At 35.6% G+C, this 23879-nt stretch overlaps 1 protein-coding gene across 1 annotated transcript in view; it reads right to left on the bottom strand.

Annotated features, from left to right (window-relative positions):
• Positions 1-1421: 1421 nt before the first annotated feature.
• Positions 1422-23879, bottom strand: part of LOC111057961 — a 59425-nt gene continuing 36967 nt past the window's right edge. The window contains exons 4-5 of the mRNA XM_039435523.1: positions 23702-23845; positions 1422-1678 (exon numbers count right to left, since the gene is read on the bottom strand). Of these exons, the coding sequence (XP_039291457.1) occupies positions 1604-1678; positions 23702-23845 (219 nt within the window). The 3' untranslated portion in view covers positions 1422-1603. The remainder of the gene's footprint in view (positions 1679-23701; positions 23846-23879) is intronic.

Raw genomic sequence — 23879 nt, 5'->3', positions numbered from 1 at the left:
AACATTTAAACATTTGAACATTTGAACATTCAAACATTTAAACATATAAACATTTAAACATTTAAACATTTAAACATTTGAGCATTTTAACATTTGAACTTTTAAACATTTAAACATTAAAACATTTGAACATTTAAACAATTAAACATTCAAACATTTAAGCATTTAAACATTTAAACATTTAAACATTTGAACATTTGAACATTTAAACATTAAACATTTGAACATTTGAACATTTAGACATTAAAACATTTAAACATTTAAACATTTAAACATATAAACATTTAAACATTCAAACATTAAAACATTTAAACATTCAAACATTTAAACATTTAAACATTCAAACATTCAAATATTTAAACATTTGAACATTGAAACATTTGAACATTAAAACATTTAAACATTTAAACATTTAAACATTTAAACATTCAAACATTTAAATATTTAAACATTAAACATTTAAACATTTAAACATTTAAACATTTAAACATTTAAACATTTGAAAATTTAAACATTTAAACATTAAACATTTAAACATTTAAACATTTAAACATTAAACATTTAAACATTTAAACATTAAACATTTAAACATTTAAACATTTAAACATTTAAACATTTAAACATTTAAAATTTAAACATTTAAACATTTAAACATTAAACATTTAAACATTTAAACATTTAAACATTCAAACATTTAAACATTTAAACATTTAAACATTTAAACATTAAACATTTAAACATTTAAACATTAAACATTAAACATTTAAACATTTAAACATTTAAACATTAAAACATTAAACATTCAAACATTTAAACATTTAAACATTTAAACATTTAAACATTTAAACATTTAAACATTTAAACATTTAAACATTTAAACATTTAAACATTTAAACATTTAAACATTAAACATTTAAACATAAAACATTTAAACATTTAAACATTTAAACATTAAACATTTAAACATTTAAACATTTAAACATTTAAACATTTAAACATTTAAACATTTAAACATTTAAACATAAAACATTTAAACATTTAAACATTTAACATTTAAACATTTAAACATTCAAACATTTAAATATTTAACAATTAAACATTTAAACATTTAAACATTTGAACATTTAAATATTTAAACATTTAAACATTCAAACATTCAAACATTTAAACATTTAAACATTTGAACATTTAAACATTTAAACATTTAAACATTTAAACATTTAAACTTTTAAACATTTGATCATTTGAACATTTTAACATTCAAACATTAAGAGAAATGCCAAACCGTCAACTTGAAACATAGACCTCACTTCGCTCGGTCAATAATAGAAACCATTACAGCACAATAGAAACCAGCCGTTTTTTTTGGTCAAGCAACAGAATATTGAATCTGATATTACAATAAATGAGAATAATTTATAGAATAATAATTCATAATTTTATTGATGATTAAACACAAGAGGTAAAAGACAACTCCACTCTGGATTCATGGAAGAGAGATTCCAGAAGAAATATAGCATCACAAACTAAGAAACAGCTCCCACATTGGATTTTTCAATAATAATATTTGCTTCCAATGGAACTTTGTAGCACATGTGAAACATTACTTCACGGTTTCGAATGCTGCATTAATCTCAGGACTTTTAACGCCCGTTACAGTATGTCCAATGACGGTTACCTGCAAAGGATGAATGCAGAACAGTTTCTTCATTAATACTCTATACAATAAACAATGATTACAAGAGAAATTAATTATTGATTGATTGATTGAGTACTCTATTTATGTAGATTACAATATATACTGGCTTATACAATAGCTTACAAAACAGCAAAATTATAGATGAATCTACAAAATATAAATAAAGAAAATAATGATTGAGCTGTATATGATATGAAAAAAAGCATTTGTAAACTATAGATAAAATAGATAATATTGTAATGCATCTACATAAATTAGCGGAGCTTTGGACATATCAATGTCCATTCTTCGGAAAGAATATTCGAAGTATCCTTACCACTCTCTACCAAATTAATGATAGATTAATAAAAGAAAAATGCAAATCACAAAAAAATGATGCAAAATATTGAAAAAATGTATTATTACTTTCCTTGCCCCTATTACCATAGGTAAGGAAAGTATTGCTTTCCAAAAAAATTAAGGTACCCCAATTTCTAAATTTCCATACGTTTCAAGGTCCCCTGAGTCCAAAAAAGTGGTTTTTGGGTATTGGTCTGTGTGTGTGTGTGTGTGTGTGTGTGTGGTGTGTGTGTGTGTGTGTGTGTGTGTTTGTGTGTGTGTGTATGTGCGTCTGTGTACACAATATCTCATCCTCCAATCAACCGAATGACTTGAAATTTGGAACTTAAGGTCCTCCCCCTATAAGGATCTGACACGAACAATTTCGATTGAATTCAATTCAAGATGGCGGCTAAAATGACGAAAATGTTGTCAAAAACAGGATTTTTTGCGATTTTTTTGAAAACGGCTTCTACAATTTTGATCATATTTATACCTAAAATAGTCATTGATAAGCTCTATCAACTGTCACAAGTCCCATATCTGTAAAAATTCAAGGAGCTCTGCCACATCTATGCAAAGTTTGATTTTAGATTTCCAATTATTAGGCTTCAGATATAATTTAAACAAAAAATTCCAGGTGGAAAAGATTAAGCATGAGAATCTCTACAATTGATGTCCAGTAACATCTTCACCTAAAATTCGATTTCGACTCAATTGACAGGAGTAAACTTATCACTAAACTTGAAGCAATAGGAATTAAGGATACCACAATCAACTGGTTCAAAAGCTATCTTGAAAATAGACAACAGAAAGTTTCATTGAATGGGGTGGACAGTGACCTCAAGACAGTGGATTATGGTGTAATCCAGGGGAGTACTTTGGGGCCTTTACTCTATCTTGTTTATATCAACAACATATCAAGGTTGAACCTACAGGGTCAGTTGTTTCTTTTTGCCGATGATACTGCCCTAGTCTCAGTGGGTTCAACTTGGAATGAATGTTCCAATCAAGCATCCATCGATCTCGTCAAGCTGAAGGACTGGTTTGATAACAATGTCCTGTCAATTAATATTAAAAAAAACTAAGTGCCTCCCAGTTTTCCAATGTAACAGCCCAGGACCAATTGAGCTCAGGTTGCATTCATGTGGCAATCCATTGTCTGCTGTCTGTGGCTGTCCACCTATTGAACAGTATAGGTATCTGGGTGTTGTATTCGATCATAAGCTGAGCTGAGGGGCTCATGTGCAGTACCTTAGGCAGCGGCTGCGAAAGCTGAACTATGCATTTGGTCAGCTAGGGCAAGTCCTGGGTGCCGGTCACTGTAGGAACGTTTATCATGCTTATGTTCAGTCCCTGCTCGAATATGTCATCTTGGCGTGGGGGGGGGATGCCTCATCCAATGTAATGCAGCCCCTTGCAGTTTCACAAAGATCACTCATTAAAACGATATTAAAAATAACAGATACCCTACCCTACTCATTTGTTGTTCCTCAAATTTCCAGTTTTGAATATTAAACAGCTCTTCATTGAAAACCTTTTAATTTTTATTAAAAAAAAACAATTCCCTATTCACAGAAATTCAGCATAATTATCCTACCAGGAATAGATTAAATATTAACATCCAAATCCCTCGTCTGGAAAACTCAATGCAATTATCAAACTGTTTCCATTTGGCCCATTGGCTTTATCGTAATGCTCCTCCAGAAATTCTATCAATTGGTGAGGGGTGTAGCATCGCCATCTGTAAGCGTGGAGTGAGCATTGGCCCGGCGGCTGCAGAGGCTCTGTTGCAGTCTCCTTATGTCTAGCTGTAATAATAGTTCGTCCTTACCTATAATTTGGGTTGTTCAGTTTTTTCTTCTCCTTCAACCACAGATACTGTACTTTTTATTTATTTTGATTGTATGATACCTTAAATATGTCACAAATTAATTTAATAATTTTTTTCCTTCGTCACTCAGTTGAACCTTATTTTTTGCTTATAATTTTCAATTTTTTATTCTATTATTAAGTTTTCAGTTACTAGATTTTTTATTGTATCTAGTGTCATTAAAGTATAGTTATAATTTTTTTATCGATTGTCAGAAGACTCCTCCATGCACACAGACTTGTCGTCAAGCATGAAGTTATTCATTTATATTTTACTTGTTTTTCATATTAATGTTACAAACTAATGTATCGTAGTAGAATAGAAAGGACAGCACAAGATCAAAATCAGCTGTTTTCTTCCCCCTCCCCTCCCCCAGCGTCGTCACCACCAGCCCCCCGGCCTAGGCAGGGTCGGTGGGGTCATATGACAGTTGGTTAGTGACGTCATCAGCTGTTCAGTGACGTCACTTGACCTCGAAACTTCCCACCAAAAATTCCCCTCCTTTTTTCCTAACCTCAAAGACAACATAACCTCAAAATTTCCAGCCATGGGAATTTCCCTCCCTTTTTCCTAACCTCAAACTACTAGATTAGACAACATAACCACCAAATCTTTTTTTTTTCCCGCCAGGGTGCGCGCGCGCGCGCGTGCGTGCAAGAGTATTGATTTCACAGACACACACTCAACTGTTTGGTGTAGTATGAAAATAGGCTATTGAAATTAAATACAAGGTGACACACGGGAGACGGACGGTTTTGAACTGCGTAGTACTGAGAGTGCGGCGGTGGGAGGTGGTTGTGGTGGGGATAGTTCTGCTCAACATAAGACACCATTTTGTTTACTCAGTCACTATGGAGCAGTGGGACTTACAACGTCGATTGTTTGTCTATGACAGTTTCGTGAAAAGTGGTGAGTCTATTACAGCTACGCAGCGATTGTTTCGTGTGCGGTTTAATGTTGGTCGACATGGAGCTGTTCCAAGCCATAACACAATCCTCAGATGGGTGAAAAACTTCAGATCGACTGGAAACATACTGGATAAGAAGCATCCTGGCCCGATATGCAGTGTAACAACACCAGAAAATGTTGAAAGGGTAAGGGAAGCAGTAGTCAGAAGCCCAGGATGGTCAGCTAGACGTCATGCTAATGAGCTACGAATTAATCGTGAATCGGTTAGACGAATTTTGCATAAAGAATTAAAATTCCATCCCTACAAAATGCTCATTGTCCAACAACTTAAGGCAACTGATTTTGCTGTATGCGAAGACTTTGCATACAGAATGCAAGTGATTTAGGGATTGAATGAAAATGCAATTTTATTGATGAGCGATGAGGCTCATTCCCATTCAAACGGGACTGTGAATAAGCAAAACCTGCGTTACTGGGCTCCAGAGCATCCACACCTTATCCATCAGCATCCTCTACACTCAGAAAAAGTAACAGTATGGTGTGCTCTTGGCTCTGTTGGCATTATTGGACCTTATTTTTTCGAAGAGAACGGGGCCACAGTTACTGTTAATTCGGCTCGATAAATTCGTATGCTTGAAAATTTCTTTAAACCAGAACTACGAAGACGACGAATCCCCTTAAAATGTGTTTGGTTCCAGCATGATGGGGTAACATCACACACCGCAAACAATTCAATGACAGTTCTTGCACGCATGTTTTGTGGAAAGATTATCTCACGTTTTGGCAATGTTCCTTGGCCTCCCAGGTCTCCTGACTTATCAGTGTGTGACTTTTTTCTGTGGGGGTACCTTAAGAGCTGTGTCTATAACCATAAACCACAAACTTTGGATGAGTTGAAGAATTCAATCAGTCAAGAAATTGCTGCCATCCCTGTAGAGATGTTAGTCCATGTGATGGAGGATTTTGAGAAGAGACTTGAGTCCTGCATTCAAAATGATGGACATCACCTTGAGGACATTATTTTTCACAAATAACTGAAATGACAGGTAATGAGCTTTGTTAACTAAAATGGCAAATAATAAGCTTTGATTTTGTGTAAATAAACATGTATTAATTTTAAAACTGGCTGAGTATTATTACATTAAAATCCGTCCGTCTCCCGTGTGTCACCCTGTATTTAGAAGTAGTACCAGACATCTATTACACAGACTGCTAAGCGCGCGCACAGCGCTCAGTGAGCAAGTATTGATTTCACAGACACACACAATATTGTTGTGTATCTAATAGGCTATTGAAATTAAATATTAATATTAGCACTCTATTGATTTCCACCTTACCCAGTAAGGTTTGTAAGTGCATAGACACCAGACCTAGAGAGTATTGATTTGGTGTACTGCAGGTTGCATAAGTTACCCCGCGTTTTCTCACCTCTGCACTTACCTTTGTAGCTATTGATTTTCTCCTTTTTTGGCTAACAAGCTGGCAGGAATGGAAGCTGAATAATTGTTGTTGGAATGAATAATTTGTTACTTTGCTTGTAGTGCTTTTGTAGCCTACACAACTACTTTGTTTTTTCTACCCCTTCCCCTTCCCCCCATTGGGGTAGGGCATGTAAAAAACTGTCACAAGACAAGCTTGCTATATTGATTTTCCTCTACAACTGACACAGTTTTCAGTTGTGTGTTTAGTGTAGTTTGAGTAAGGGATAGAGAAGAAAGAAAGAGAAAGAGACACAGTGTGATTCAGTTATGCTTTTTTTATTAACACATTATGGAAATGAACACACAAAAACTTTTTCGATTCTCTTTTGAATAACAAACAAGAGTGAGTGTATTGTATAACAAACAAGAGTGTTAGTAACCTATATTAATAATTTTAATATTTATATGTGAAAGATTTCTAAAACATGTGAAACACTAGTGTGTGTTAGTGACATACAAGTCACAAATTTTGATTTGTTTTTGATTCTCTTTTGAATAACAAACAAGAGTGAGTGTATTGTATAACAAACAAGAGTGTTAGTAACCTATATTAATAATTTTAATATTTATATGTGAAAGAATTCTAAAACATGTGAAACACTAGAGTGTGTTAGTGACATACAAGTCACAAATTTGATTTGTCAAAACACATACACATCCTTTTTTTTAAAACACTATGATTTTCTTCTGAATAACAAACAAATAGTGTCAGTGTTGTTAGTAACATACAACAATGAGTGAAAAGATTTATATATATAAAAACACGAATAAACACACACACTATAGAGTCTTTATAAGGTTGAAGTTGTTGAGTATTTCACTATTTAATAATTATGTACCTTTCAAAAGAAATGACGAGAAGTAGAATGACACACTGTTTGACTTTACAATTGTTTCAACACATGTAAAATCAGCTTTTCGCACTGTCAGTTCAATTTCAAACCATAATCTGTTTATATTCATTTTGAATATGAATTTAACATAATAAGTTCCACAATTTTCTTGTTGAACATAAGCTGATACAATCGCGGAATCTGCATGTCTTATTCTCATGCACTGTTGATCAATATTGTAACTTATTTCGATGGCATCAACATTCTACCTAATAATTTTTGATATCATCTGTAACACATCAAATAAAATTATTTGCTACTAGAAGACACAACAGGCAAATCCTCATCTGTTAATAGTGGAATTTTATAGTGTCCTAAAGCTAATGTACTAATTTTATCACTACAGATATACCTTTTCTCATCCTGACAACTAAGCGCCTTCCTATTTTGTGAAATTGTCATTACTTTATGTTTTTTTGATCAAATTAAATTCTGGCTTCTGTACACCTCTCTACCTTCGAATAGGCAATTAAAATAGTCTTGAAATCAAATGTATTGATTAGACTTTGGATGTTGTGCTGTTAATTCGCGTGACAATATACATCGTTTTACCCCCTTAGCCTTTTTAATTAGTCCTACTTTACGTTCAATTTCTAATCTATCTTCTGTTTCTTTATCGAAATGTTGCTGCTGTTGCTGTTGACCAATAATTTCATTATACAATCTGCATGCCCATAGTTTTGACCATAAACCCAGAAACTGATAAGGAGCTTTAGAAGCAAATTCATCTTTCATCTTACCAACAACCATACGGTTATGTGTAGAATAAGCTGGGTGATGTACAGGATAATTTGACGTGTCTAGCCAATTTTTTAAATCTTCATTTGTCCTTATGTCACAATAGAAGTCTGCGGTTTTAATCAGGTACATCAGACTATCTGTGTCTTGATACAGGAGTTTGGCACAGGGACCATATTTCTTTCTAATTACATCATAATGGAATGAATACATTACTGTTTTACTCAAATCTAAAATCGAAAAACTAATGTAAATAAGCTTGTTCAGCAAAATATTTTCTTTGTGTAGAGTTATACCACATATGTTCTTCCCAAAAATCAAACGATCTTTGAACGAGGGACAAGCTATATATTTCAATAGCGATTTCTCGTTATTAACCAACTTTAAATCCATTTGTTTCCATAAATTCATACAAGATTTACTGAAAATTACATTGTTGAGTAATTTGTGGAAATCTTTTTGAAATTTATTCTTAGACTGTTGTCTTAGCTGTGTGTTCAAACTTATGTATGGTTCTAGAAATCTGCTTTGTTCAAAAGAAATGCCTCTACGAATGTTTGTCAATTTCAATCCGTGTTCTATAGCTTGTTTCAACAGTAAATAGTAGCATACATAATTCGTGTGATTTGTAAGTGAGGTTATGAGTCGAGTCTGATTGGATAGGTAAACTTTTTGATTTCTTGCCAGAAAAGGAAAATCATTGTGAGTGTCGTGTAATTCTTTCGGATATTCTATGTCTACTTTGAAAACATAGCCTACTGTTTGGTCCTCGCTCCAATTTTTCATGTTGGCAACAGCATTGTCTATTTCGTGTCGACTCATCCAAGCAAAATTTGCTCTGGGAAGAGCTGCAGACATAGCATATCCGTATAAATTATTAATGTCTAAAAAAGCTAGAAAACTGTTGGGTTTTTGGGTATTGTAAGGTGCCCCAGTATAGTGATTATTTGCAACTGCATGTCTGTGAACACATGTAACTATTCCACCCCTGATAGAGGAATGGAAAAATGTGTACATCAAGTAATCTGTTAAAAGTTCCAACTTAATTTTTGTATATTTAAGCATAGCATCAAAAGAAAAGCCAGGAAGTATGAAATAGTGTGCTGGGTCAAGTTTGAAAATCTTGAGACTAATGTTGCGAAAAGATTCCATTATGTCAGCTAGGAGTAGTACGTCTGTTTTCAAATATAAGTCACTGTATTGACCAAGTGTGTGATAATTGAAGTGTTTCCAAACCTTTTGTGCATGCCAATAATCGTCTGCACTTATTGTACTATCACAAAGAGAACTGTAAATTTCTTCTATAGGTGGTAAACTTTCCTCGTTCATTTTAGCCCAAGAATCATAATATTTGTATGGAAAAACTCCTTTACGTGATAAGAGAGGTAAACTTTGATGTTCGAAATGTTTCGATGTGTGTTTGAGAATACCAGCTATTTGCTCAATAGATGGTGTAAGACCAGCTGGTTGTAATAGGTTAGAGGTTAATGAATCCAAACTATAGGGTAGAAATTTGAACGAATCAAGAAATCTGAGATGGAGTCAATTGGACAATTGTATAGTAAATGATATATACTTTTCACTTGTCTGAGGAATTACATGTAATTTTTCAAATTTATTACTACAAACGGAACCGAGTGCAGAGACAATTAGGTCGGTGTCATAAGATGCTGAATTGTGTAGAAATACTGTGATGTATGTTTGACGTTGTCTTTGTAAGTTACATGCATTGCAAAGAGCAGTCCTGTAGTAACCAGTGAGATGACAATGATCATAAACTTTATCGTTTTCAAAAGGCTTTTCGCATGTGTTGCTAAATTTTGCATCAGAATGCATTTGCTCCTGTTCTCTAGTTAATGGGTACATGCCAATATGATGTTCATCTAACGACTCTATGACCTGGGTAGCATATTCAGTTAAAGTGGTTAGAAAATGTATGGCAGCATCTTCTCCTCTATAAATTATAGGACGTGACGGTATTTTCTGTGTTAGTGGCGAACTGTCCGGTATTTGTGTTTCATCCCTAACAAAATACAAACAGTGGGACATGACGACATGGTTGTGCTTAATTTTTGTTGTTCTCTTTGACCTTCTCTGTGCAGTGCTATCAATTTCTCCATCATCATCATCACCATCATTATCAGACTCTGAGTTTGCTGGTGATGATGATGTTGGTTTAACGAGAAGACATTCGAAATCAGCATAACAGGTTAGGGGTAGTTTATACTTTCTCAATTAGTTTTTAAATTCTAAAAATGGTGGTGAACCATCCTCTTGCATTTTAGGCATAGAAACCCTTGTTACTTTCTGCTGAGAATAAAATTCTTTGTGTTCTTCCATTCGTCTCTCTCCATCTTGACTACAGGTATAATAGGAGAAACATCGACGACAGATTACTATTTTCCCTTCATGTTTCGTTAATTGTTTCCTAACAAGTTTTTCAAAATCGACAATTAAACAATAGTGTGATTTGGTTTCTACTTTACATGTAGCTACATCAGTTGTTCCCTCATCCCCCTCTTCAATCCCGCCCTCCTCCTCATCATCATCATCATCGGTGTCCACCTTTTCAACAAGCAGTAATAAATCAAAGTGGTCTTGTCTAATTGTTTTGCTGATTCGTCGCAGATAAATTAGATTTTTATCGTCAATACCATATACATTAACAGAAACTGTCGGGTTATCCTTTTCGAATCTATCTAGTTGACAAATTGGGGTTGGAAAATCAATGTTATTGAAATTATATATTGGATTGCTGTTGTTTAACAAACGAAAATAACGATTATCAACACAAAATTTACAACTACCTTTAATGTGTCGCACTAGTAATGCATACATAAAACATTTAGAATCTGTTTGATTCTGTGGGTTTATGATACAATGTTTAGACAATATACTGTTGGGTAGCTCAATATATGAAGAACCATTTGGTTCTTTCAATGGTCTGTATCTATTAATTCTCAGCATCAATCCGTCAATATTTTGTAAGGACCAACCACTGGATTTACCTTGATAATTTGTCTCTTCTATAAGTAAATTAAAAAATGAATCGCGAATCTGTTTTTGTAAATTGTCTAATGGTGTAACAATAAAATTGATTGTTTTAAAAGCCACATCGGCTATCTCAACAATTTCTTGACTGTCTTTATTTATTTTCTGGTATGTAGATTCCACCACAATATTGAACTTCAAAACACCGCTTGTATGAAACTCGTGAGCTAATAGATTGTAAATATAATTTTCCAAACCATTAAACATTGGATTGTAGTCTATAAATTAATGGTTTGTGACCGGATTTACTGTGTGCATAATTGTTATAATAATAAGTTTTCAAACACCCTCTAAATTCATTCTCTAATAAACTAAATGGATTATATCTATCTGCTGTTTTGTCCTTTTTTTTCCCCGCTCCCCTAACAGGTGTCTGCAGTTCTTCTTCTTCTTCTTCTGCAGTTTGCGCCAATCTTTTCCGTTTAATAGGTGCCATATTTGTAGTTACTACTACAAATTACCTACGGTAGAAAAAACATAATACAGCAACAATATTTTCATACAAAGTAACAACGAAAAAAGATTATTATCTGTTTAGTTTTTCTATTGTGTTGATGTACACTTGCTCTGGTTTACTCAAATATTAAATGTTCTACCATATGGTTGAACAGACATTGAATAACCAGTCATGTCGATTTTATTCTTTTTTTCGTCAAATTTGAACATTTTCTCGTTGAAGTAGCGTTCTGGTAAAACGTATGACTTGTTGTGGCCACCAACTTCAAGTTTCACTAGAATTCTATCACCATGTTGTGTTTTCAAATGTGCAGCACTGATCATAGGGTAATTTTGATCTGGTATCAGTTCTTGTAAGCTCGTAAATTTATGTGAAGCGTTTTCTGCTGAAATCGCTCTGACTAATTCTTCTGCTGACATCTGTGGAAGTCATGGTTTTTATTCTGTACAAAATAGATTATTACACAATGATAATGTTTGATCTTGTACTTGTTCTTCCTTCAAACAATAGATTTTACCTATGTCTGCGAGTAAATTTTCATAGCTGTCACCCAAAGTTCTTCCATTTGTTGTGGGTGTGCTTCTTGGAAAAAGACCAGACCACCAATTAAAATTCACAAACGACGGTGAATTTAGTGTGTATGTTTGTGTGTGTCTCTCTCTCTCAATGGAGGTTTTTTTACTTTGAAATAACTTTAATGAGGAAAGAAGAAGAAGAAGATGTTACAAAATAGTTGTGAAACATACCTTTGAAGAAGAAGAAGTTTTTCTTAATAACAACGACAATTTCTCTCTCTCAATCAAATAATAATTGCACACACAGGCTGCTGGCTGGCTGGTAAGTGTGTGATCAATGGTAGTTGCTTATACACGACAATTGTTATTTCTCTCAAACAAATAATAATGGTACACACAGGCTGCTGGCTGGCTGGTAAGTGTGTGATCAATGGTAGTAGTTGCTTATACAGAGAGACAAGTGTTCTGTTTGAGTTTTCAGGCAGCAATAAAACATTCCGGTCGAATTGAAACTGTTTTATGTGATTAACAAACAGGAGAAAGTGCGGGTGGAGGTAAGAGTCTCAACTGAAGTGGGATGGCGAGGGTTGAGAGATAATGATAGGGTAGGCTAGTAGACACTCTTGTAGTCATCTCAATTATTCAAAAATGTTTTTGCGTCTTGCATATTCTCTCTCCGCTGCTGATGCAAGGATGGCGAGGGTCGAGAGATAATGATAGGGTAGGCTAGTAGACACTCTTGTAGTCATCTCAATTATTCAAAAATGTTTTTGTGTCTTGTATATTCTCTCTGCTGCTGATGCAAGAACTCCACCCCTTTGCCACCAGCGCAGAGGAATGATGACACACCAGTCACTTATTTTGGGGCGGGGGGCTGCTGTGGAAGGAAGGAATGCAAATAACACTAATTACAGCAGTTGGCGGTGGGGGGGTGTGTGCTCCAGAGCTGCATGTTTTGTGTAATTACGTGTTGAGATTCGCACGAAGGCAGGCAGCGATAATTACATACACACGCACACACACAAATTATGGGGTATTGTTCTCTTTTACACGACAACAGAAAAAAATAATTATAGGTTGTTGTCGGTGACAACAATCGTTGCCTGCTGCTGCCACCCCCCTGCCACCCCGCAACCCTCTCTGTCACCACTAACACTTTTGCCTCAGCTTAGGCAATATTTTATAAAAGGGGTTAACACTTTGTCACTTGTGCACACAATTGTCTCTTCTTTCGAGTGAGTAGTAGGCTACTTTTTTTGTGTGTGAGCGATCACTTCTGTCTTACAGTAAACACACACAGACAACCAACCAGTCACTCTCTCTCTCTCCGTCTCCTAACAAAGTAAGTCATCTTATTGATTTTTTGTTTTGCTGGTGAGTGTCTCATTGACCCAGTCTCTCTCTCTTTCAACACAATAAAGAGACTCTTATTGATTTTTAGCTGGTTTTTTTTATGTGTTGCATTTTGATGAAGGTGTGTGTATGTCGTTTTTTCCAGACATGGGCAACAACAATAATGAGGAGCAGCCAACTTACCTTCCCCCCTATTCTCATTCTCCACCCCCACTGTACGGCCCACCCCCACCGTACAGCTCCATCATCCCCGACTTCCAGCCATCCCCCCAGCTCCTGACCATCATCTCCGACACCCCCATACACCTGCCCACCAACCACCTCATCACTCTATGATGTTGATTCATTGCCTCCATCCCCCATTAACAGACCACAATCCTCATCCACCACCACTTCCTCAACCCTAGCACCATACAACAGCTTTGAGGAGAGGAGGATTATGACCTTTTTAAGAAGAAACGTCCAAATCAGGAGTCAGCTCTTCACACAAAACATACGTGTCGATGATGATGTCAATGATGATGATGATCTCGATGACGATGAGCCAGATCATCGACATCATGTCACTAGTGTATGTTCTATGTGTAGAATAGTTGACAACTTCTTGTGTCTTCTCCTCCCCTGCATGCACTTAGCATGCAAATTATGCTTGCTAAGTTCCCGTAAATGTATGTATTGCCGCAGGTGGATTGATGGCTGGCTTAGCATCAGGCAATCACCTTAAAAGCGCCAATTCCTATCCCCTAGCCTAATCCCCATCCTTTCCTTTTCCCCTCCCCCCATTGTGGCCGGCAGCAGTGGCCTGCCTGGATGATGAAATTTTCCATCACCTTCATAATCTCTTCATCATCATCTCATGTAATTAAACCAATAATATGTTCTCACACACACACACACACACACACACACACACACACTCTTTACCTCTACTCACCTACTACTTTCATTCATTCACTTTCATTTTGGTTGTGTGTTGTTCTTCACGATTCACATGCATTGTTTTTTCAGGAAAAATGAATGAAGAAAATGAAAAAGAAAAGGAAGAAAATGAAAAGGTCAATGTTAATGCAATTACATGGAAGAATTGATACTATAATAAAGATAATTGTAAAATAACTGGAAAATATATTGTTACAGTACAAAAGGTGGTTCCACTCAACTTAACTGGCACCCCCTTCTTTTCCAGCAACACACCTAACTAGCACCTCCTTTTCCTCCTCCTCCTCCTTCTTCTCCTCCCAACCTTATACTAATCCTAACAGATATTACCCTAGTCGTGTGGTTCCATGCAGCAGCACCTCCTCCTCCTCCTCCTTCTCCTCCTCCTCCGACCCTAATAATAATCCTAACAGATATTACTCTAGTCCTGTGGTTCCATGCAGCAGCACCTCCTTTTCCTCCTCCTCCTCCTCCTTCTCCTCCTCCTCCCACCCTAATAATAATCCTAACAGATATCACTCTAGTTGTGATGACACCTCATTCCACACATATAGACAACAGGTCCACCAATATGATGATGATGATGATTATAGTCACACCATGCTAGAACAAGTCCATATAGCCCCAGAGCGCCAATCAGATGTGCCGTATCCAAGGCCTGCTTGGGATATTATACTTGGTCGTGATCCCAACTCTAACAACCACGTTTATGGGTGGCCTGGATAAAAGGATTTTCTATCATCATCATCATCATAATGTAATTGAACTGATACTATGATCACACACACACACACACACACACACACACACACACACACACACACACACACACACACACACACACACACACACACACACACACACACACACACACACACACACACACACTTTACCTCCTTCTACTTTTCATACACTAAATAGCTGGTTCGACAAAATAAAAAGATAATTAGATTTTGGCTTTATAGCCTTTTTTTTTTTTTTTTTTATTACCAACACAAAGTTACACAATTTTTAATTTTTTTTTTTTAAAAAATCACATTGTTTGTCTTTCTTAAATCACATTATATTTTGAATTTAAATAATCTCAAAAGTTTTTTTAATCTTACTACTTTATCAGACCGAATGAACCGTTCCAGTTAAGGGGCGGTATTCTTTAATTACATCGTAGATCATGAGACAATAGGCACGTGTAGATTCTGGTATATTTTCACTTGCTTCAAAATCAACTCTTATGTCCACACTGCCGGTTTTCAGCGTTTCTGTCTGTCGTGAACAATCGAAAACAAATAACGGCAACTTTTGTAGAGCAGACTTTGGTAGGAGTGGAATTCTGGCACGTGTATCTCCGTGATTATAGCTTCCATTGAATTGTATGTACATGTTATAGATACGAGAATCATCCCTGTCAATAGTTTCGTAGGGAAAGTAGCATGTATTCAGATAAACACGTACATCTTTCACTTTACACTTGTCAAAATGTGATGCATTCTTTGTTGCCACACCCACACCACGTCTTGCAGTTTGCAACGCAACAACAATATACCTTGGTTCTTCCATATGTGATGCAGTTTTCACATTCCATGAATGCTTTGTGCTTGATGGTACAGACGGATACTCATGAAGTTCCCAATGCCTGAATGACATTTGTATAGGTGTATCATCTCTAACCATTTTCAATAGAGAAAGTTTTGCTTCATCAGAAACCTCAATGTACGGTATCCTCCACTCTAGGCGTTTAATGTCAATTTTACCTTCGGTATTAAGACAATCAATATCGTTGGCAGCTCGTCTCAACACTAATTCTTGTTTGACATTCAGCATAATACGTCTATAGTCTTCCGCAAAACCCAACAGATAGCGTAGTGGTACATCGAGAATATTTGTGTCTGTTCCATTCATTGAAAATGGTTTAAATCCATTGATAGAATCGTAATAATAGCCGGAATTCTCCATTTTCTCCTGTTCATCTTTTTCAAAAGTGACGGCATTTTTCAAAAGTGTAGTTATGCCTGGACTTTGAGTACTATCAATCTCAGTCCCGTTAATTTCATAGCGAATTTCAGAAAATAGAAAAGCGAAAAATCCGGGTACACATGCTGCTGTATTTATTGCCTTTCCATCTGCTGTGGTAACTGTAAATTCCAAGTGAAGATAACTCTCTGATGGGAGAGTATAAATATCCTGCTGCTGCAAACATAATTTGATCTCATCATTGGCTGCAAAACTTCTATTGTAGGGTGCATGAGTGTGAAAATCATGAGAGGTAATGCTGTCATCTGAAAACGGTCCGCTTCTCCTTACATCCAAAATTGACATTTTTTTTATTTTTTATTCTTCTTCACTTCGTTCTTTTTGTACTAATTACGCGTAGTCTTCTGTTTAGTAGATAATTAATACTTTTAGATGTTACCTCTGCAGTGTCTGGCAGACAAATGATGTTTTTGTTAGTCGATCCTGTATTATCAATATTTGTCAAATCCAATAGTCGTGTAGAATCTTCTTTTCCTCTTCCTCGCCTATTTCCAAGTTGTGTATCAAACAATAGTACCATTTTGTTATTGCTGTTTTTCTCAGATGAAGAGTAATATTGATTTGTTTGTTACGAAAATTAACTAGTCGTCCACTTTCGTCTACAATTTGCAATGTGATAGAACTTATGCGTTTGCTGTCCACAGGCAAATAGACTACAGTGTTTGCTACGATAGCTATTTTATAGCCAGGATCAATCATAGGGTAAAACTTGTAGAGAACATGGTCCTGTACACCATTTGTGAATGAACCGTGAACAATATCACACAGTACACATACAACATTAGGTCTATCCAATTTTAATGCTACGTCACTCTTTGCTTCTAAATTAGGTTTTATAATTCTATTACTTTTAACTCCCAACAGTTTACCTATTGAGTCGTCCGACGAAAATCTTAATTGACAATCACATTTGAAAGAACATTTCATCGTCGAGGGATCTAGCGCAAGCTCCAATTTAACACCATGCTCTTTCAATCTAGACTCTAATAAATCTTTTATTGTTTGAAATTCGAAACTGCCTTCTGGAAGAAATATACTTTGCCATTGTTCTCCTGTGCTGCTCTCATCTTGTTCTTTATTCTTAGTCACTTTTTCCTTCTTTCCCCCCTCCTCCTTCTCCTTCTAATTCTCCTCACCACCTATGGATGGTGATGTTTTTGAAGGTAGATTCCATAGCAAATAACTATCCACCATGCCAATACCGAGAATTTCGTCATGTGTAAGTTCTAATCGATCAGCAGTAGCAGTAGTAGTACTATTACTTCGTTTCTGTTGTGGCTTTTTTGTCAAAAATTCCAACCCATTGTTGATAACCATTTTCAACATTTCGAATTGAGTTATTGCATGTAAAACTGAGCAGTCCTAGCTCCCAACCTCCATTGTTGCCTTCCTCATCATCTCTAGTATCTATTGGTGGATAGAACTCACTTATCAATATTGGCTTGTTACCACCAAAACAAAGCATCTTGTTATGTCAAAGTTGACTCACTCAATGACAAACATCTGTAAATGCATTTATCTTTTTCAGTTACTACAAATATGTAGGGATTTTTCATGAAAATCAGCTTGCAAAGGCCATGTGTAACTGTAAACTTGCAAACACCAAATTCTCTAGTTTGTTCATCTCTTTTAGGATTACTTAGAATTATTTCACTACCATCATTGTCGAATGTCATTACTTTGCTACCCAAGAAATATTTTCCACTAAATGGTTTGATTCTTGGTCCAAAATGTTGAACAATCTCCTTTTCTTTTCTCAACCATCTCAAAATATAACTGCCCAATATAGTATTTTCGGATAGTGTCATTTGTGATACAGGTAATGTAGTTTCCTCCTCATCTTCCTCTTCATCATCATCCTCCTCCTCCTCCTCCTCTTCTTCATCCCCATCCTCCTCCTCCTTATCCTCATCCTCCTCCTCCTCTCCTCCTCCTCCTCCTCCTCCTCCTCCTCCTCCTCCTCCTCCCTAGTTTTATTAACAACATCATCATCATCTTGCAACAAACGTCTCTTTATTGAAGAAACTGCAGCTGACACGCTCCTATTCTCTTCATTTTTCACTTGTTCGTTATTGTCTCCACTCTCCTTTGCACTGACACTTTTCTCCAAAATCGAAGGTAGAAGAGAAGTAGTAGATGATAAGCTGTGTTTCCGTTTTCCAAAGTTTGATTGAGATAACAGTGTAGAAGAGTGTTGCTGATGAAAGTAATTTGTTTCAGGATATAGTGATTGCTGATGATGTTGAAGTATTGATGCTGATGAAGTGTTGTCATCGCTACGATTAAGAATAAGATTTGTGATATCCTTGAGTGGTTCCAAGAGCGGTTGCATTCATTTAGTGTTTTGTTCGTCACTCGAAGATGAATCTTGTGTAAGTGCTTTATGTTTTTGTTTTATATAACGTTTCAGCTTACTTATCTCAGTAGTAGTAGTCAATTTGTTGTTATTCTTTAGTTTACTGTTCTTCTTCTTCTTCTTTTCCATATTTTTCCTAGTCTTCTTACTTATGTTGCTGTTACCAGCACCAAGTGCTGTTACTCCACCCCCCTCCATCGCAATAACCAGCACTAGACTGAAGTTATTTCGGTTGTGCACTGACTAAAAATGCATCGAATCCTTGTCTGTAGCGTCCATTATCCTTGTCAGATGTACAGTCAATAACTAGAAATGCATGCGCGGATGACGACCATACATTATCACACATGGTTTGGAATTCGTCCAGTGACATATCACCACTGCACACATGATCTCTGAACAAGTGTTTTGTATTCAACTGGTCCTGTTGAAACACGATTAGAAAATTAGCATTGTCTCGTATCAATTGTTTTGGTATACGGCTGTAGGTTTGTGCCAAATAAAAACAATCCACATTGCTGTGTCTTCCTGTTGTGAAGTAACATCGTATAGCATCTTGTTGTTCACAAATTACATTGTCAAATATAATTATAGAGTTGGGTGGCAGTTCGTGGGGTGGTGGAATTTCATCACTTGTGTCACACTCTGTGTAACTGAGTTCCGGCGCAAGACCACTCATTACAGCACGTAAAAAATTCTATTTATCTTGAAATGTTGTTTTGGAAAATTTGTAAATATTTGAGAAACGAATACCATTTGGATTGAATAATATGTTGGATAGAACGTTTGTTTTACCACAGCCTGATGGTCCACATATAATGCATCTCACATGATTCGGAAATAGATAACTGTGTCGTAGTTGTCTTTTTTTCCCTGTTGTTTCAAATTTCTACTAACAATACAATCAAAATCAATAACTGGTAGCTTTTGTTTAGTTTCAACAAGTTCAAGTACACTATTTCTTCTTTTACTTTTTCCTCCTCCTCCTCCTCCTCTTATCATCATTATCAGATCAGATCAGAACGATTGATCCAAGAATTATAACTATTATCATAACCTTACCAACTGACTAACAGCTTATCATACTGTCTCTTTATAACTTTATCGATTTCAAACACTTCGGGCACAGTAGTCTTTAACAGCTCCTCAGCATAGAATCCTCCTTTTATAGGTTGTTTACGGTAGTCTTCCAATTCATAGGCTACAGGGAGTGTTGGTCTTACACGTGTGACTGTAAACAGTTTGTTTGTCCAATTTGGAAGGTAGCCCTTGTCAAATATCATTTTATACTTGCTTATACAAACTCTGTCACCGGGCTCGATTTTCTGCCAGTGTCCTGGATAGAAATTTGGCACTACCACCTTTGTTGTCAGTTTTTGACGGAATTTACGACAATTTCAGCGATTTTGTCCAAAAGTAGTTGCTCATGTTTTTCATTTACTTCAATGGGCCGCATACCAATTGTTCTATGCACCTTTTCATTGTATTTGGAAACTAAGCTATCGATTATGTCTATCCACTTATAAGATCCCCGTTCGGTAAACATAGACCACATTGACTGTTTTAATGTCCTATTGAATCTTTCGATAATTGAGGCTTTCTTATCAGAATAGCTAGTATAGTGATTAATATTATAGCGTTTCATTAGATCGGCAAACTTTGAGTTTATAGATTCTTTTCCACTGTCAGTTTGAAGGTTATGTGTGCTGCCATGTCTATCGAGTATAGGAATGAATGTATCGACTATCTCATTGGCTGATTTATTTTTAATTGGTACTGCGTGTGCAAACTTGCTCAGACAATTTATTATTGTTAAAATGTATTTGTAGCCTTTGTTGTGACGTGAGTATAGAATCATTTCAACCACTTCTTCTTCTTCTTCTGTGATATTGCTAAACAACACCTCTTTGTGACAGTATGAATCACAACTCACATCTGAACTATTGACAACAGCTTCAAGAAATTCTATAAATGAAAATGAGTCATGTAGACATGTGCGCATGTCATATTTGCAATTTACTCGAGAACAAAGAAATAAATCTAAATTGAAACCCCCTGCAACAGCCATATACCAAGTGTTGAGAGTATTTAGGATAGTAGTTATATTGTTATCATCATTATCATCAACATCTTTATTATCATTTCCAATTGATGGATGGAACTGATGGTGATGATGATTGTTGTGTAGATAAATCTTTTCCAAAATACATTGACGAAAGAAAAACTTATTGGATTCATTGAGTCCGCCAATGGTTCGTAATTGAAGGAATTCATCAGTATAGTATTGATCTGCTAGTCTAGCTACACATAATAGAACATTATGTAGCAGGATTAGGGTGAACAATTTTGTTGTTAATACAATGACTTTCATTGTTGTAATGTATGAAAATTGTTTAGTTGTGTTTGTTTTATACTAACAAAAAGAGTGATGCAATAATATTATGGTTCATAACAGTGTTTTTTTTTCTTTGTTCTCTACAGATTATAATGTTGGAAAAATTAATTAAAAAAGTGACTGCACAAAGCACAATGGAAAATTCATCTGCACCAAATTTAATGAACGACACATCATCTTCTTCACCATCATCACCTGCAATTCCAATTGAACCTGCTCATACAGCATCTAGAAGTTCTCTTAATAATTGTAGTAGTGTCTATATAATGGACATTCAAGGATTTAAAGACAATAATGGAGAACTAGTTGCAAAAGAACTTGTAATTCTAGAGTCAAGTGAAGATGGCGGATGCCAAAGTGTAGTGACTAGTCAATATTTTTTTGAACAACCGTATCCAAATACCTGTTTGTCAACAAGTACAATCAATCATAATAATGGTTTGCAAACTAAACATGGACTGAGGTGGGGGGAGTGTGGTCTAATAGGACAACAGCAATTACTACCCTACAGTAGTTTTAAAGAAGTTATTGTTGATGCAATTGAAGGGTGGTTGTTCAATCCAACCAAAAGGCATGGAAATGGAATAGAAATCTATGTTTATGGTTTTAAGATAATGACTCTCCTATACAAACAATTAGATGGTTTAATTCACAATTATGTTCGAATTATTGATATTTCGTATGAGTATGCTTCTGATTTCAGTCCACCAAACCTTGATGGACTGTTAAAGAAATGTAGTAGCTCAGTTTCACATGTCTATTGTGAAGAACATCATTTACTTACATTATTGGAGGAAATACATCTATGTATACAAGAATCTCTTGCATCTACAACACAGCAGAATAGTGTTAATAATGAATTACCTCTGGCTTCATCATCATCGTCGGGTGCTGATAGACATAACTATAGATGTTCATTGCAGATTGTCCATGCTTTGCATGGCTATATCAAAAAATCAATGTTGAAATTGACCATGAATATGTAATTGATTTTATGTAATACCTATTGTATATATAAATGTACTTTGTGTGTGTGTTAAACCAAAATATATATTATTTTATTTGTCTCTCTCTCTCTCTCTTCTCTTCTTTTCCCAACTTCACTTACTGTCTTTTTTCATATTACAACACATACAATTGGGTGTGTGTCTGTGAAATCAATACTTTCTAGTGGCACTGAGCGCGCGCGCGCGCACCCCTGGCGGGGAAGAAGAAAAGATTTTGTGGTTATGTTGTCTAATCTTCTAGTAGTTTGAGGTTAGGAAAAAAGGAGGGAAATTCCCATGGTGGGAAAAAAAGATTTTGAGGTTATGTTGTCTTTGAGGTTAGGAAAAAAGGAGGGAAATTCCCATGGCGTGAAAAAAGATTTTGAGGTTATGTTGTCTTTGAGGTTAGGAAAAAAGGAGGGAAATTCCCATGGCGGGAGATTCAGAGGTTATGTTGTCTTTGAGGTTAGGAAAAAGGGAGGGAGATTCCCATGGCAGGAAATTTTGAGGTTATGTTGTCTTTGAGGTTAGGAAAAAAGGAGGGAAATTTTTGGTGGGAAGTTTCAAGGTCAAGTGACGTCACTGAACAGCTGATGACGTCACTAACCAACTGTCATGTGACCCCACCGACCCTGCCTAGGCCGGGGGGCTGGTGGGGACGACGCTGTGGGGAGGGGAGGGGGAAGAAAACAGCTGATTCTGATCTTGTGCTGTCCTTTTTATTCTACTTATCGTCTTTACTTTGTTTTTACATACTATGTAATGTATAAAGTTTTTGAATAAAATGGATTGAATTGAATTGAAATTTAAAATAAGCTCGAAATTCGAGAAAATGTGATTATTCAATTGCAAACTGTTGTCTACTGTTGATTCTATTGAATCATACACTATGAAGAGATAGCAAACTTCGTGTGTCTCCAGCGTTATTGTACTGTCACCAGCTGAATATGTTCCAAATTACATGAAAATTGTTAGAGCCATTTTCAAGATCCAATGGACATAAATAACCAGATATAAAAATAACCAAATATTTGAATATCCAGATATAAAAATAACCAGATAAATATAAATATACAGAGTGTTTCTTAGTTATGGTATAATAATTGAATATGTCATAGTGGAGGTGAAAAGAAAAAAAAGTTCTTATAAATATATATCCATAAACGCTTCGTTAGCGAGCTATACAGAGTGAAAGATTTTGCCTGGAATTCATCAGTGAAATACATCGATGCTGAATTGTTTGGGGACTAGTTTGTCTCTGTTTTCAAATGGTGACAGTCACGGAGACTAGAATCGACTATAATAGTTTGAGTGTCATCATTTGGTAACACATGCTCTTGACTATAGTGAGGTCCATGTTATAATGACAGTATTTGATCAACTTTGGTTTTGCTATCCTTGTCTATCATTCGACAAAGCCGGTGGTACTATCCTTTTATGAGTCCACAATGATGCCAATTATGTTTTTTACAGTGTAGAAATATAATTAATTAATGCAGAGAATCGGCATCACTATTCTTCTATCTTTATCCACTGCCATTATAACGTAGACCTCACTATAGAGTCGAGTCTCTTCTCGACCTGAGTCACCTAATTGTGAGTTGAGCCTAAAGAGCTCTGAACAGATGACAAGCGTCTGTGGCTGAATTTTCACATACCATGATGAATTTCATGCCAAATATTTCGAGCCAAATATTCAATACTCACCTGTTGACCATTTTTGAAGAAAGCCAAAAAAGGAGTTGCTCTGTTCTTGAAATGTGTATTGAATGAAGTATCTGGTTGATGGTGATTTTCTGCACCTTCCATTCCATAGTAGCATTTGACAGTTGTGTAATTATTGCAATAAGCCTATGTATAGAAAAAAGCAAAGTTCAATAAATTG

The sequence above is a fragment of the Nilaparvata lugens genome, chromosome 9, assembly GCF_014356525.2.
Source record: "Nilaparvata lugens isolate BPH chromosome 9, ASM1435652v1, whole genome shotgun sequence".
Lineage (NCBI taxonomy): Eukaryota > Metazoa > Arthropoda > Insecta > Hemiptera > Delphacidae > Nilaparvata > Nilaparvata lugens.
The sequence above is the reverse complement of the archived record's forward strand: the minus strand, read 5'-3'. Positions and strand labels throughout refer to the sequence as shown.